At 27.3% G+C, this 14,989-nt stretch overlaps 1 protein-coding gene across 18 annotated transcripts in view; it reads left to right on the top strand.

The window, feature by feature from the left end:
- Positions 1-13,483, top strand: part of LOC107450465 (recombining binding protein suppressor of hairless) — a 116,815-nt gene extending 103,332 nt beyond the window's left edge. For all 18 annotated transcript variants that reach the window (XM_016066265.4, XM_071185110.2, XM_071185113.2 and 15 more), the window contains exons 9-15: positions 633-770; positions 3,415-3,527; positions 4,779-4,919; positions 5,410-5,565; positions 6,539-6,642; positions 10,107-10,188; positions 12,295-13,483. In XM_016066265.4, the coding sequence (XP_015921751.2) occupies positions 633-770; positions 3,415-3,527; positions 4,779-4,919; positions 5,410-5,565; positions 6,539-6,642; positions 10,107-10,188; positions 12,295-12,486 (926 nt within the window). In that variant the 3' untranslated portion in view covers positions 12,487-13,483. The remainder of the gene's footprint in view (positions 1-632; positions 771-3,414; positions 3,528-4,778; positions 4,920-5,409; positions 5,566-6,538; positions 6,643-10,106; positions 10,189-12,294) is intronic.
- Positions 13,484-14,989: the final 1,506 nt, after the last annotated feature.

Genomic DNA, 14,989 nt, shown 5'->3' with positions numbered 1-14,989 from the left:
TCTTTACCATGTCGATTTTCGCCACCTACTATGCATGCTTTTGCCATTGTTCTGTTCAACGTTTCCACAATTCATTCAATCACAATCTATTTCGACGTCCAGTCAGTCCATAGCGCATGAAAGTGCCAATCATTTTACATGTTTGATGAAATACTTGAAAATCCACATGTCCGTCTACTGAGCTGGGTCCAGTGAGATTCTTGCACTCTCATGTGAAACTCTGCTGCATTTTGCAATATATTCTCAATTTCAGGCTTCATATTACACCGCCTGATATTGAACCGAAAACCTCTTCAGCTTTTTATAATGGCTCATATAATCAAAAGAAAGATTCTTTGTCAGAAACTGGCTATTTTATCATGATCATGTAAGCCTTTGAAAATTATTTTTCATTTTTGTCAATGTATATAGTGCTTAAAATTTTTTTTGGGTGCTTGAAAAGTACTTTTAGGGGGCTTATTTTTTGTTGAAAGATTTGACTACGCACCCGGTAGTAGTTGGAGTGTCTACCTTTTTTGTTTTGTTGCTATTTCATGCCTGTATCTTATTTTGCTTATGTAACTTTCTTATTTTTATTATGAGTATGTATTATGTATGTTATTTAAAGAGTATGTATGTTTTGTTCATTGCAGTATGCATAGCTTCAGGATCTAGAGTAGCTTTGTTTAACAGGCTTCGCTCCCAGACAGTCAGTACTCGATATCTTCATGTTGAGAATGGTAACTTCCATGCCAGCTCTACTCAATGGGGTGCTTTCACCATTCATCTCTGTAAGTCTTTTTTTTTTTGCTCTAATTTGGGGAGCAAGAAATTTTACCTTTAAAAATGTTTTTACTAAATAGTAAAATATTTAGTATTGAGTAGTTATTCTTATTTACAGCATTTTTGAATCCAATTATAAAGATGATGTTGTACAGTGGTAGAAATTCTTCATGGCAATCATCTCACTTTCACCTACATAAGTAATTTAAAGTTTATGGAAAAGTGAATTCTGGTACATTTAGTATCTAGGTAAATCTAGTGTAGTTTCAAACGCTGAAAAAAATGTTTTTAAAATATCAAAATACATGCAGATTATGGCAGGATCACTTCTCCATTGTCTACTCTTAAGTAATCCTGCCATAATTTGATTTCATTTTGATATTTTGAAACTTTATAGTTTACGTTAGGTTAACAACAATTTTTTTTTATGTTTCAAATTACTTATGTAGGAGAAAGAGAATTTTCTATGAAGAATTTGTCCCACAGTTTTGCATCATCTAACCAATAACAAATCTTAATCAAAACTCAAATGCCTTTTTCTTTAAAATATTAAATATTCTTTTACTAATTTAATAATTGAAACATAATATATTTTCATTTTACTAATTTTCTTATTTACTGCTGGGGCAATGAGTTCTTATACAAGCTGATTCATGTCTCTAAAAGTTAAGCTTCATAGACATCTTTCAAGTATAAATATTCTTTCTCTAATTTAAATTTTTTTAAAATAAAATATTACATTTCATCATATTTAAAATGTAATATTTTATCTAATTTTGCTAATTTTTTTAAAAACTTTTTATTATTAGGTAAACTCTGAGTTCGTATACTTAGAAATTAAGTAAAATCATTTTTATTTGTGCTATGCAAAAACTACATAAACCTGCAAATTAACTCAATCTTACCAAAATGTTAGACATTAGAAAAGTTTTTGCTCCAGGATCATGCAAATCCAACTATTCAGCCAATGATTAAAATTTGTAATAGAAAATATTAAATGTTCACCATTCTAGAGTTTGAATGTGGTTCTAAAATATCTCCATGCTTATTTATATCATTATTTTTGATAAAAACAAAAACCTTACAAAAGTATTTTATGTTTCTAAATAACATCTTATAACATTGTGTTGCATGTTAAAACAGAATGAACAAGCATTTATGGTTATCATCATTTGGTATCAATACATTATGCACTTATGTCATGTGTAATTAACATTAATTAAATTTAGTATAGGTCAAGTGCATTTGTGTTAAAAACAAATTGTGGAATTGCTGTTTCAATTCTAAACATCAACTTTATGAAATTTTTTTTATGTGTTATATTTTTATTATCTGTTCTTTACAATTCTGTTAAAATACCTTTTTTTTTTTTTTTTTTTTTTGTAGGTTTTCTCTCTGTAGTTAAGTTATTTGGAAAAAAATAACTAAAAAATGCAATAAAAATTTAAAAACACTTCATGGCTCTTATCAATTCAGTTATTATTATTACTTAATTTTCACTTAAAGATAGACTTATATTCAGGGATGAGATTTTTCCGCTTTTTAGCGGATTTCTGCTTTTTTCACTTTTATCTCTTGAATTTCAGCTTTTTTATCAAAAAATCAGATTTTGTAAAAATTTCACTTTTTTTATAAGTATTCCGCTTTTTCAGAAAATTCACCGATTTTCAAAGAGAAACAGAAAATTCAAACTACATAGCTACCCATCCTTTCGCATTTTTACTTATTTTAGCTATTTTCTCCCCTTTTACACGCAGCAGATAAGATTTTCCGAATTTTTTACCTGCCCTCCAGATAGATCCGATTTTCGAAGTTCAAACGACGCTGTTTCTGACAAGCCTTTTAGAGGTCCCAAGCCTGGAATCTGCTAATATCTCAATTCTTATTTACACGATTTTAATATCAAACATAGCTTGTCATATTTGCGTGTTGCGATTCTTATTCACGCGATTTGAATATTGTATGTTGTGATTCTTATTCACGAGATTTAAAAATCCGATATTGTGATTCGTATTTACGCCTTTTTAAAAACCTATGTAGCGATTCATATCCACGCAGGTTTAAAATTCAATGTCTTGATTTGCTCATGCGGTTTATAATATTAAACATTGATTTTCGTATTTATATGTGATTTAAAAAAAAGGCATTGGGATTCGCATTCACGCATTCTAAAAATTATGCATCATAATTCTTATTTATGCAATCTAAAAATTTTGCATCATGATTCGTATTTACGCGACCTAAAAATTATCAATCGTGATTTGTATGTACGATTCTACCACTATATAAAATATTTCACAAAACGCTTAGTAGTTGGCAGCCCCCATATATTGTTCTAAGATACTAAAGGTCAAATAGAAGGTAAATAAGTAATTATCTATCACAGCCTGTGTTTTGCTAGTCATTTGAAATGCACGTAACTACTTTTTTTAAAGTTAGTTTGTAACTTTTGTGATCTTTTGTTGAAAAATGTGGTAAGCTATAACCTTAAAATTGAAAAAAAAAAAAGAAAAAAAAAGAAATTACTTCAACACAAAATTAGGAACGTTAGCTGCACAATTTTTTGTTTTTTATTGCAACACATATACAGCTGTTTACATCTAAAACATATTTGTTAAAAAATTTTTCCTAACTGCTCAATTTGTTTTGTAGTGGATGATACTGAATCAGAGTCTGAGGAATTTACTGTTCGTGATGGTTACATTCATTATGGTTCTACTGTTAAGTTAGTCTGTTCAGTTACAGGAATGGCATTACCTAGACTGGTAATTTTTCTACTTTGTGTTTTCTGTTAATTTAAGCAACTTAGGTTTAATATGCGATATTGTTTTTGTATATCTTTCTGAATGTTGTCTTTAATGTTTTCTTTTTATAAACATTTTGTAGTTTGCAAAAAATTAGATGATAAACAAAAATAGTTATCTTTTTAAACTATGTATTAATATTTTTCTTTTGAAAAGCAGAGCGGAAAAATTAATTTTGGTTGTTTTAGTGGCAATATTGTTTTTATATATTTTTCAGAAAGTTGTCCTGATTGTTTTCTTTTTATTAGGCTTCTTTGATTGTTTTGTAGTTTGAACAAAATTAAATGACAAACAAAAATAGTTTTCTTTTTAAACTATACATTAATATTTTTTTTTTAAAAGCTGTACAGAAAAATTACTTTTGGTAGTTTTAGTGGCAATATTGTTTTTATATATTTTTCAGAATGTTGTCCTGATTGTTTTCTTTTTATTAAGCTTCTTTGATTTTTTTGTATTTTGAGCAAAATTAAATGGCAAACAGAAATGGTTTTCTTTTTAATCTTTATATTAATATTTTTTTTGAAAAGCAGAAAAGTAAATTACTTATGGTTTCAATAAATTCTGTTTTGAAACTACTAAAAATGTGATTATGTGTCATGTTAATGCATTATATGATTAATTGGGGTTTTAATCTTTTTTCTTAATGAAAAATATTTTCATACTATTTATTAAAATATATTAGGTTAATTTTTTTTTGGTCTTAATAAAAAGCTTTTAACTCTATAAAATATCTTAATTTGCTTTGCATTTGTTGCAAAACTGAATTTTGATAAATTCTTTATTTCCCATGTTTTTTTAAAAATTAATTTTGATTTTAAGTGAATGTGACAATCTTTCTTGCAAAAAAATTTTTTTTTTCAGTGATGTGATTTCTGCTTTAATCTACCTCCAAACTATTTCACACCTGTTTCAAAATAAACTTAAAAACAAAAACTTTTGCCGCAGTTGTTCCAACGCAAGCTTTTTTCATTAAATTATACTAAACTTTCTCCAAAAATTTATATTCAATCGCATAATGCATTATTGCACTTATATTTTTGCCGGACTTAAAAAGAGCAATGGATATTTATAATACGCAATAAATAATGTATTTTTAAATAACCTGTTGAATTTGTTTTCTAGAATAAAGTTAAATAATGAAATAAATGAGCATGCATGTCCGTGTATCTCCCTCTTGTAATATGTTTTATGCATATGTATTTTTATTTACAGATAATAAGGAAAGTTGACAAACAGACAGCTCTTCTAGATGCTGATGATCCAGTTTCACAACTTCATAAATGTGCTTTTTACATGAAGGACACTGAAAGAATGTACCTTTGTTTATCTCAGGAAAGAATCATACAGTTTCAGGTAATAGATTTTTTTTTAAACAAAGTATGAAAAAAATCCATGATTACTTTTTTAAAATTAAGTTACTGAATCATTAGATTTTTTTAGGAAGATTAATTTATGCATATTTAAGTATAAACTCATATAATTGACCCTTTGTTGCAAACATTGGATATGTGATATTTCAATATTTTTACTGAATAATGTAATTTTTGAGGGGTTTTTCAGTATTTTTATGTACTTTTACTTTAATTTATCTAAAAAAAATTTTTTTGATATTTTTTTTCTTTTAGTTTGGACACATGTTTAAAACAAGCTCAAATTAAATCATGTTTTCATGTTGTTTTTTTTTGAGGATTAAGTGATTTAGATAAAATTTTTTTATATTAGGGCTCTCACGGGAGCCTGGAGTTAATTTTGCTCCTATTTTTATTGATATAGAAAATAATGTACTATATATTAATGTACTATTGAATTAAATTGAAATCAATATATTTTGCATTTTCATTAGGCTACTCCATGTCCTAAAGAGCCTAACAAGGAGATGATAAACGATGGGGCTTCTTGGACAATCATTAGCACTGATAAAGCAGAATATACTTTTTATGAAGGAATGGGCCCTGTTCGCTCTACTGTTACTCCTGTTCCTGTTGTACATAGTCTTCAAGTAAGCATTTCTAATCACTATTAGTTAATTTTATTTTTCTGATGTCTGTAGGAAGCCCAACGCAGCTTCAGATCGATGGGCACCGACAGGGACTGATCGATGGGTACCAATGGGAAATAAAGGCAGTCTTCAGTGTGCAATGCTGTCCTTATTGTTACTGACTAATTATTTAATAACGTTTGCTCATACATTTTAATAATAGATTTTTCCATTTAAAGATCATTACTGCATAATATGAGGTTAATAACTAGTGGTGTTTTTTTGAGATAGAACTTTCTAATAAAATATTTCTAATATCTGATTATCAATAATATTAAAAACATATCAAATAATCTTTGCTTTTTATGTTCTTCAATATCCTTTTGTACCTTGAAACATTAAAAAAAACTTTGCTTCTAGTTTGTTGAAATATCTAGAATGTGTGTGTGTATATATGCATACATACATATGTCTCGCAGTGGACTGATCATAAAGACATAGTTCTTAGAAGAACAAAGTCACGCATCAGTAGGTGGGCGATCTCTTTGATCAGCCTGCGTCAGGACAGAGGGTGCACGGTATCGTTCCTCATTAAACTGTTTTACGATAGTAAAGTGCTCTACTTGGCACGCAGGTAGTTGGGCTACCAAAGCAGGGTATCTATCCCCTCTTCAGAGGATCAAAATTGTGTTGGTATGTCTTTGTATCATCCTCTGTGATGTTTCCCAGACCGTCGCCAATAGCCCATTGTGTAGCTCTAGTGTGACATATATAAAGTACATACATACTATGTAATGAATCTAGTATATATATATTTATTTATAGTATGTACAGATTGAAATTTACAGATTTTTGTAAACTATCGCCAATAGCTCATAGTGTAGCTCTAGTGTGACATATATAAAGTACCTACATACTATGTAAAGAATCTAATATATATTTATTTATAGTGTGTACAGATTGAGATTTACAAATTTTGTAAACTATGTTTCAGGTAAATGGAGGGGGAGATGTAGCTATGCTAGAGTTAACAGGTGAAAATTTCACTCCTACACTTAAAGTATGGTTTGGTGAAGTAGAAGCTGAAACTATGTACAGGTAATATATATATATATATACGTTTCAATAATAATTTAAATTTACTGCATGTTTAGTTATAAAAACAATCCTGTAATTATTTAAAGATATATAAAGGCATTATAGATCAGGGCTAAAGAGAATAGAAGGGCTAGTTCACTCCGCTCTTAGAGCTGAAGCTACGATTTCCCTCCTCATGACGTCACTGTGTCCACAGATCTCGGAGATCGCAAGCAAAGATATGATAACTTCGCATCTTTCTCTTTGTAAAAATAAGTTAGACTTTTTCTGGTTATTAGCCTTCAAATTTTACGTAATTAACACATTATTTCCGTTCATAAACATAGTTCAAAAAAAACTTTCTTGGTTATTATATTAAAAAAAATACCATTTTAAACTTATAAAAATGTTTTGCTAGTTGGTGAAAATGACACGATAAATACTTTATTTTAAAAAATTCAGTTTTAACTTTAACTATTAAGAAAAATGAAGGCATATATCTACACTTTTTTTATCTACATATTCTTTTATAACGATAAGTTAAGTTAAATTTAGAATCCCTGATTTTAAAATATGTCGTTAATAGCAATTTGTTCATACTTAATCATTAGGAAACATCAACCTTAAACGCTAATTACTGAAACAAAATAATAATTTAGATTCATAATGAAATTAGAAATTTTACAATTGTTTATAGACATTTAAATTTATGATGATATAATTTATAGATACTTAAATTGAAGAGAATATAATTGTTTAAAAAAATCATAAATATTTAGAATAACTACATTAAAAAATATGTTATGAAATTAGGAGAATTTCAACTATATACTATATATTTTATTTATACTTTTTATTTACATTTTAATTTTCTTTGACTTTATCCATTTTTTAATTCTTTTCACCTGCCTTTCTTTATGAAGTAACGAGGCGGTTTCTATTTAGATAATGAATTTTTATAAAAGTTCTTTACGACAGAATAAACGTATTGCTGTTTTATATTAACTGTGTCATTTCGGAATCCATTCTTTACATAGTTGTTCATTTACTTTAGGGAACACGCGAAAAATTATACATTTTCCTTTTGTTTTTGTATCAGAATTTTTGCAAGTTGCAATCGCGCAAATTGGCATTTCGATAATAGTTTTAAATTCTTGTAAATTCACTGCAAAAACTGAGGAAAGTCATTATAGAAAATAACAAATGTCTTAGAATATCTCGCAAAAAGAAATGATCCAATATTAGTTAGTGCTAGTAAGGCCAAATGCTCCGTTCTTGAAGTAAAAGTGCGAGCTTTTCGCCAAAGTGACGTCACTAGAGTGACGTCAGAGGATCGGCGCGGCAAGAGATACTTCAAAGGAGTGAACCAGCCCTTCTATTCTCTTTAGCCCTGTTATAGATGATTTTGTTTAATAAACAAATTGTTTATTATTATTAATTAATTTGATATATAATCAATTCATTTTATTAATTAACAAATGTAAAAATCAAATAACCTAGAAAAATTATAACTTTCTCAATTCACATAGTTACATTGGCAACAGGTTCTTTGTGTCATCTTACTAATAATGTCAAAGTATATTGATACAATGTTGTGAGGAGCACCAAACAAATTTGAACGCATTTTAACATTGACGTAATCTAATCAATTATAAAAAGCACAATATTTAAAATCATACTCAATTTATAAAATTTTTTAAAAAATTTGAGTCGTTCTTGAAATAAATATATGTATGTTATGCCCAGTAGCAAAAACTCTCCAATCCGATTATTTTTCATGTAAGTTTTATTTTTAAAACGCAAACAAACAAAAGGGGAAAGCCTATTAGTAATAATATGTAAGTCGGCGAAGCAAACAATGTATCAAAATTTATTGCATTTGCAAGTTATTATTTATAATTACTCGATGAGTTTGGCCAATGTAATAATTTTCAACTCATTTGGCTAGAGATTTCCAATATGCAAAAGCGAGACAACATACATTGTTTGTTTACTTTGGATGCAGACACTCATATTTAATATGCATTGTTCATTTGTTGCGTGAATACTTCATGCTAGAAGGTTTTGGTTCTTTTTTTTTCATTCTTTTTTACGCTTTGTTTTTTTTATAGCACTTAGCTTTTTTTTTAAAAAAAAAAAAAAAATCAGTGTAGGGTATTCTGGGCAAACGTGCATTCAACCATTCAACCGTAATAAAACATTAGTAACTGGGGTCATGGTACTCACTTCCTTTGGTTAATCATATTATTAAAAACAATAAACAGTGATTATTATCAATAGCCCCATTCCATACACTAATAATTTCTTGGATCTCTTGCAGCAATATTAAAATTTATCAACTCTAGATTTCAAAAAATTATCATTTAACTATAGATGTAATGATATACAAAATAAATTAAACAAAGCTATCATTTTAACTGATACAAAAATAAAAATCTATGTTTATTTTATATTTTTTCCCCATCTTTATTATTTTCTTTAGACTTGTTCGTTTCATTTTTTCTCTAAAACAATTGGAGGATTTGATCAAATCAGTTGATTTCTTTTGGGGAATCACACCAATAAGTTATTATATTACTATCTTCACTGAATTGAATATTTCCCGTAGGGATTTAAACAAATCTCCTTTTCATCATTTCCCTGCAATATATATATATTTGTTGTTAAGGTTATATCCTTCTATTTCATAGCTGAGCTTTATAGGAAATAGTCTACGCATTCCAGGACTCTGTCCCTGTTCATAATAGGAAAACATTTTAATTTTATAGTTGTGCTTTATTTAACAACCCTTGTCCCACAACTCCAAATTTAGCATGTTAAAGCATCACATTTATGTCTATAATTGCTAAACTTCTTATTCAAAAAATCATCTTTTAGTTGTATTGTTAGAGCTCTCTAAATTGGTAATTATTTGTTTCTGTTTCTGCTTGTACTATCAAGGTGCGTAGCATTTTAAAAAAGTGCTTAAAGGTGCTTTTTTTTTATTCGAGGTTTCTAGGAAGTGCTTAATTTTCTATCTTTTAAAAGGATATTTTTCATTGCCGTGTCGATTGTCGTTCTAAATTACAAAAAAACGCCTGATTTTTCCCAATTTTCTCTGCAATATTTATCAGAAACTAGTTATTTTTATCATGATTATGAAAAGTTTTTGAAAATGTTTTTGAATTTTATTTATTTTTTATTTATAAATTAAGAGTTTTAAGTGACAGGAAAATTTTTTTTTATTACCGCACAGATCCTAATTATGAAATTTTTTTTGGAAAGTGATTAAAAATATTTTTTGAGTGCTTAAGAGGCACTTAAAAGGTGCTTATTTTTTTGTTGAAAAATCTGGCTACGCACCCTGACTATTGTTAAAATGAAGAGTACAGGATATTAGATAAATTTTTCTTTCAATGGAAATAGGACTGATGTGTGCTAAAGTTGTATTTTGCAGAATTGTTTTGTGAAATATACATATTTTAAATCTGTCTATTTCAAATTAGATGTCAAGAGAATATGCTGTGTGTAGTTCCTGATATTTCTGCCTTCCGAGAGGGGTGGCAGTGGGTGAGGCAGCCGACTCAAGTAAGTTTGATTTATATTATATTATTACCTTTTTTAACTAACTTTTCTTGCTTTGGTACTTCTGATACTTATTTGATCAGAGTATGTTGAAAAATTGTGAATTCCTTAATCTAATACATTTTTATCAAATTGAAAATAAAGATATTAAGAATTAACGTTAGATTAAATGAAGAATGATAAAAGGGCAATAAAGGCTAGCTCTAATTAAACCAAAGACTAAAACATTGATTCGAAGTAATCAATTTAATTCTTTCTTGTTTAGAATGAAGTATATATAATTTCAGTGTTGTATAATTTTTAATTTAGTTTTTTTATCTAAGTATTACATGTTTGATTGATTTATTTCATTGATCTATTGATATTGAAAGGAAAAAGGTAGTAAATCTTATTTTTTCAAGGCGATGAGTTTGACGGCTGAAAATAAGTTCTTTGATATTAATTAATTTGTGAATGAGTTAAACTAAAAGAAGCATTCTTTTAAGCAATATAGAAATTTAATGATGCATTTTGAAAGAACATGTTTTGCAAACTGTGTGGAAGGATAAGATTTTTCTCTCAGTTGAAGATTAACAAAATGTTATCTTCAACCGGTTAAACAAAATGTAACATCCCCAGATAGGCTCGTACTAAGAATGACTTCAATTGAAGTAATGACAGACATATTACAGAAGAGTCATAGTTTAAGTGAAATTTATAAATGAATATTAATTTTTAATATATGCTTGATATAGTAATTTATTTAAATAGAAAGTTTCATTTTATAGCTCAACTTGTAATTGCTAAGGTCCAAATTCAATGACATTTGCATTTTTGTTTATATTTTTTAAATCTCCCGATCTTTTTTTTTAAAGAAATTTTTTTTTTAAATTTTAGGGTATATTTTTTAAATTTTGGGGTACTTTTTAAAATTTGGTTATTTTTTTTAAAAATATTTTTTAATTTTATTATACTATTTATTGCATTAGTTTTTTCTACTTTTGAAGTAGTTTTATTTTACTCCAGCATAATGTGCAATGCAATATATTTTAAAAAGTCAACAATAATCTAATGCAGTTCTGATTTCTTGATATTTCTTTAAGTTTTGAAGTATTGATTTATTTATAAATCAGTGTACCTACGTCAGAACAGTTAACCTTTCTTCTTTTAGTCTTAAGTTAATTTCACGTTTGATATTCATTTCAAACTTTAATAAAAATCACATCACAATTTCTTTTGATATAAACGTTTTAATACATTTATTTTTATGTCTTATTTAGTATTTGGAGAGAAATGATCTTTCAGATAAAATTCTTGTTTAAATATAAAGGAATGTTTTGAGTTACAGATGCTTTTAAAAGCTTTTTTTTTTCTGTAGGTGCTCGAAATCTGAGCTTTAGTAATTACTGTTGTCTCCAATATAATTTTAGTAATATGTTGAGGATGTTTTATGTAACTGTCATGGTGCCTAGCATTTTTAAAAAGTGCTTAAAGGTGCTTATTTTCGATTTTCGTTATTTAAAAGCCCTAAATTGTGCTTTTTTCATGGGTGTTTTAATAAAGTGCTTAATTTTCCCTTTTTGAAAATGAGATTTTTTTTCTTTACCATGTCGATTTTTGCCACATATCATGCAAAAGCGGGCTTTTAACATTGTTCTGCGCAATGTTTTCACAATTCATTCAACCCCAATCTATTTCGGCCTACCGTCAATCCATAGCATATGAAAGAGCAAATAATTTTACATGTCTGATGAAATACTTGCGAGTCCGTATGTTCATATATACTGAGCTGAGTTCGGTGAGATTATTGCACTTTCATGTGCAGCTTTGCTGCATTTCCCTAAATAATCTCAATTTCAGGTTTCATTTTCCTCCCTCTGATTTCAAACTGAAAAATCTCTTAATCATTTTAAAATGATCATGTAAAGTCTTTGAAAATCATTTTGCATTTTGGTGATGCATATAATGTTGAAAACTATTTTTTGAGTGCTTAAAAAGTACTTAAAAGGTGCTTATTTTTTGTTGAAAGATTTTGCTATGTACCCTGACTGTGTTCAGCTTTTTTTTCTAATATTGTTTTGACTTGTCTGTATAATAGTTAAAATTGATATTTCAAACGTCTTATTTCAGGTGCCAGTGTCATTGGTCCGCAATGACGGTATTATTTACTCTACTGGGCTGACCTTCACTTACACTCCTGAACCTGGTCCCCGTACTCACTGTCCTGCAGTAGAGGAAATCCTGAGGCCACCAGAGATGCGCAGGGACGACCCGAGGCATCCCTCTCATATGTATTCTAATGCCGATCACCCCATGCAATAAATCAAAGTGTCAAAACTGAATCTTAAAATTCTCATTCTTCAATATATGAACAAGTTTTTTCAACCTTTTAACTATTTCCCATTTGATTTATAGAGACTCTTTGGATATTGTTGTGGACAAAAACGTGTTTTCTGAACCCCTTGCATACAGTGTCCTCATTTTAAAGATGTGTTTATATCATGATTCACTTTTCTTATGTTAATTCATTATGTTTTAATTTTTTTTGTAGTTGATTATACTGTTTTTAAATTCATTTAGTTAAAATTGTTGTCTGGTTCAAAATTATTTAAATTTTGTTTATGTCGAATTTTTTTATTTGCGAAGTATTTATACTTTATGATCTATTAAATAAATAAAAAAGGGAAATTTAAGTTGATTTTATGTCATAAATGTAAAGAAAAAAATAGATCAGTATAGTAACAGTTGTTAAGGATTAACTAAAACTCATTTTATCTTAATTCGAAGTATTTTGTCACAATTAATTTTTCTGTAATCGTACCCTATTAAAAAAAAGACTAAAGAAATCCAAACGTAAGATTTTTAATTGGATTCACAATTTTTTTTATCATCTTTTTTTTCTTTTCCTAATTCCCTTATTATCATTTTTTAATTTTGGGTTTCATTTTTAGGGTAACCAGATCAAAATTACAATATGGACAAAACTTTATGGTATTAATAAAGATTGTGTTCAGGCGGTGGCTTATGAGAGGTTATAACATTGCTTATTAAAAAAATTTATTAAGTTTGTAATTTTAAATGAGATTTCTAGACTCAGTTTTGCTATCTAAGTATTTCAGATATAATTAATATTTTACATTTTATATAGCTGTTACTTAAATTTCATTTTTCCAAGACAATTAGAATATTTATCAAATGCTATATATTCTGACTAGTTAATCTACTAATGATATGTCAATCCTCTTGTTAAAAATTTAAATGACTTGCTGTGAATTATTATTATTCAGTATTGAATTTCATTAATTCCATAAAATAAAAATACTGTTTAATGTTGCATGCAAAATAGTCTTCTTAGTTCTTTTTTGAATACATTATTTTTATTTAAAATGTTTTTTCTCTGTTACAATCTCATGCCTGAAAATCATTTATGTTAAAATAAGCACAAATTAGTTCTCATGAATCTAATTTTTTTCCAGTGCTTTTTTTTTGTTGAGAAATTATAAAGTATTTTGTTGTGGAGAATACTCATAAAATAAATCTTAGTTAGTCTATAGAAAATTTGCCTTTATAACTGTATAATTTAGTTTTGTTCAAATAAGTTTATAATTTAACTGTGCAATATTGCTTTTTATTTAGTTAACATTACAATATTTTTAATTAGGTTCATGGAAATTTTCCAAATATGATTATAATATAATCCAATTATGATTAATTGCTATCGTTATTTCTTTTTAAACGGTAACCTCCCTTTTTTTCGATTGTGCAAATAAAATGGAAATAATAAATAATGCGTTAAAACATTTTTAATTCAAAAATAGGCTTACATTTTTTTCATAATTCATTTGTTAATATAAAGATATATATTTGTAAAATTGCATAAAATTTGTAACATAACTATATTAAAGGAATAACTACTTTCATTAGAGTCTTACTAGTTAAAACAAGTTAGACAAGAAATTAAAATCTGTCATTTTTTTAAAATTCTATAAAATAGACATTTATTACTAATAATTACAAACCTTTTAAGTATACGTGAGTAAAAGTTTAAGTATAAAAGTTTCAATAATATTTCCTATAATTTATTTATCTATACAGTGATCTAATTTGAATAGATTATTAGGTATAAAATAACTATGAAAGACTTATTGTTTTTTCATGAAATCAAATTGTAACATGTGATACTTTACATATCAATTTTTAAAGTGCTAAAAAAGAAACTTATTTATTTTTCTGTGAAAGAAATTATTTCATTGCAGTGTATTAATAATAGACTTTTTTAATACAAATATTAGTACAAAAATTAAGTAATTGTACTTATTTTTAGTAATCTCACCATTTAAGTATGAAATTTATTTGCATATTTTTTTCTACCCTTTGAAAGCTTTGAACAAATTTAGTGTTAAGGTTTTATACAATCTTGTCTAGTATATCTTCTTTTTTTTAATGTTTTTTGTTTGTATCCCATGTATTAGAAAATCAATAGTGTATTATTTGTTAAATTATATTCTAATGCATTCCATTTGATTTTTTCAATATATTTTCTTTTTCAGTTTGTATTCTGCCATTTACTAGCTACATAGTGAGTTATCTATGAAAAGATATTCTTGATGCTTCGTTTTGTTTATAAATTTTTTGTTTTTAGTAACAAAGACTTATAAGTCTATGACAAAAGAATAAGTGCATACAAAGTTCATGTAATTTACTTATAGAAACTTTGTCTTCTGATATTATTCAAAATATTTTGCCGATATCAGATTTCGGGAGAATGTCAAAATTCAGGAATGGCAGATATTAAATTTAAATGATGTATATCATTATAATATTT

Source organism: Parasteatoda tepidariorum, chromosome 5 (genome assembly GCF_982258835.1).
Source record: "Parasteatoda tepidariorum strain Cologne lab strain chromosome 5, Ptep-v5.0, whole genome shotgun sequence".
Classification (NCBI taxonomy): domain Eukaryota; kingdom Metazoa; phylum Arthropoda; class Arachnida; order Araneae; family Theridiidae; genus Parasteatoda; species Parasteatoda tepidariorum.
The sequence above is the reverse complement of the archived record's forward strand: the minus strand, read 5'-3'. Positions and strand labels throughout refer to the sequence as shown.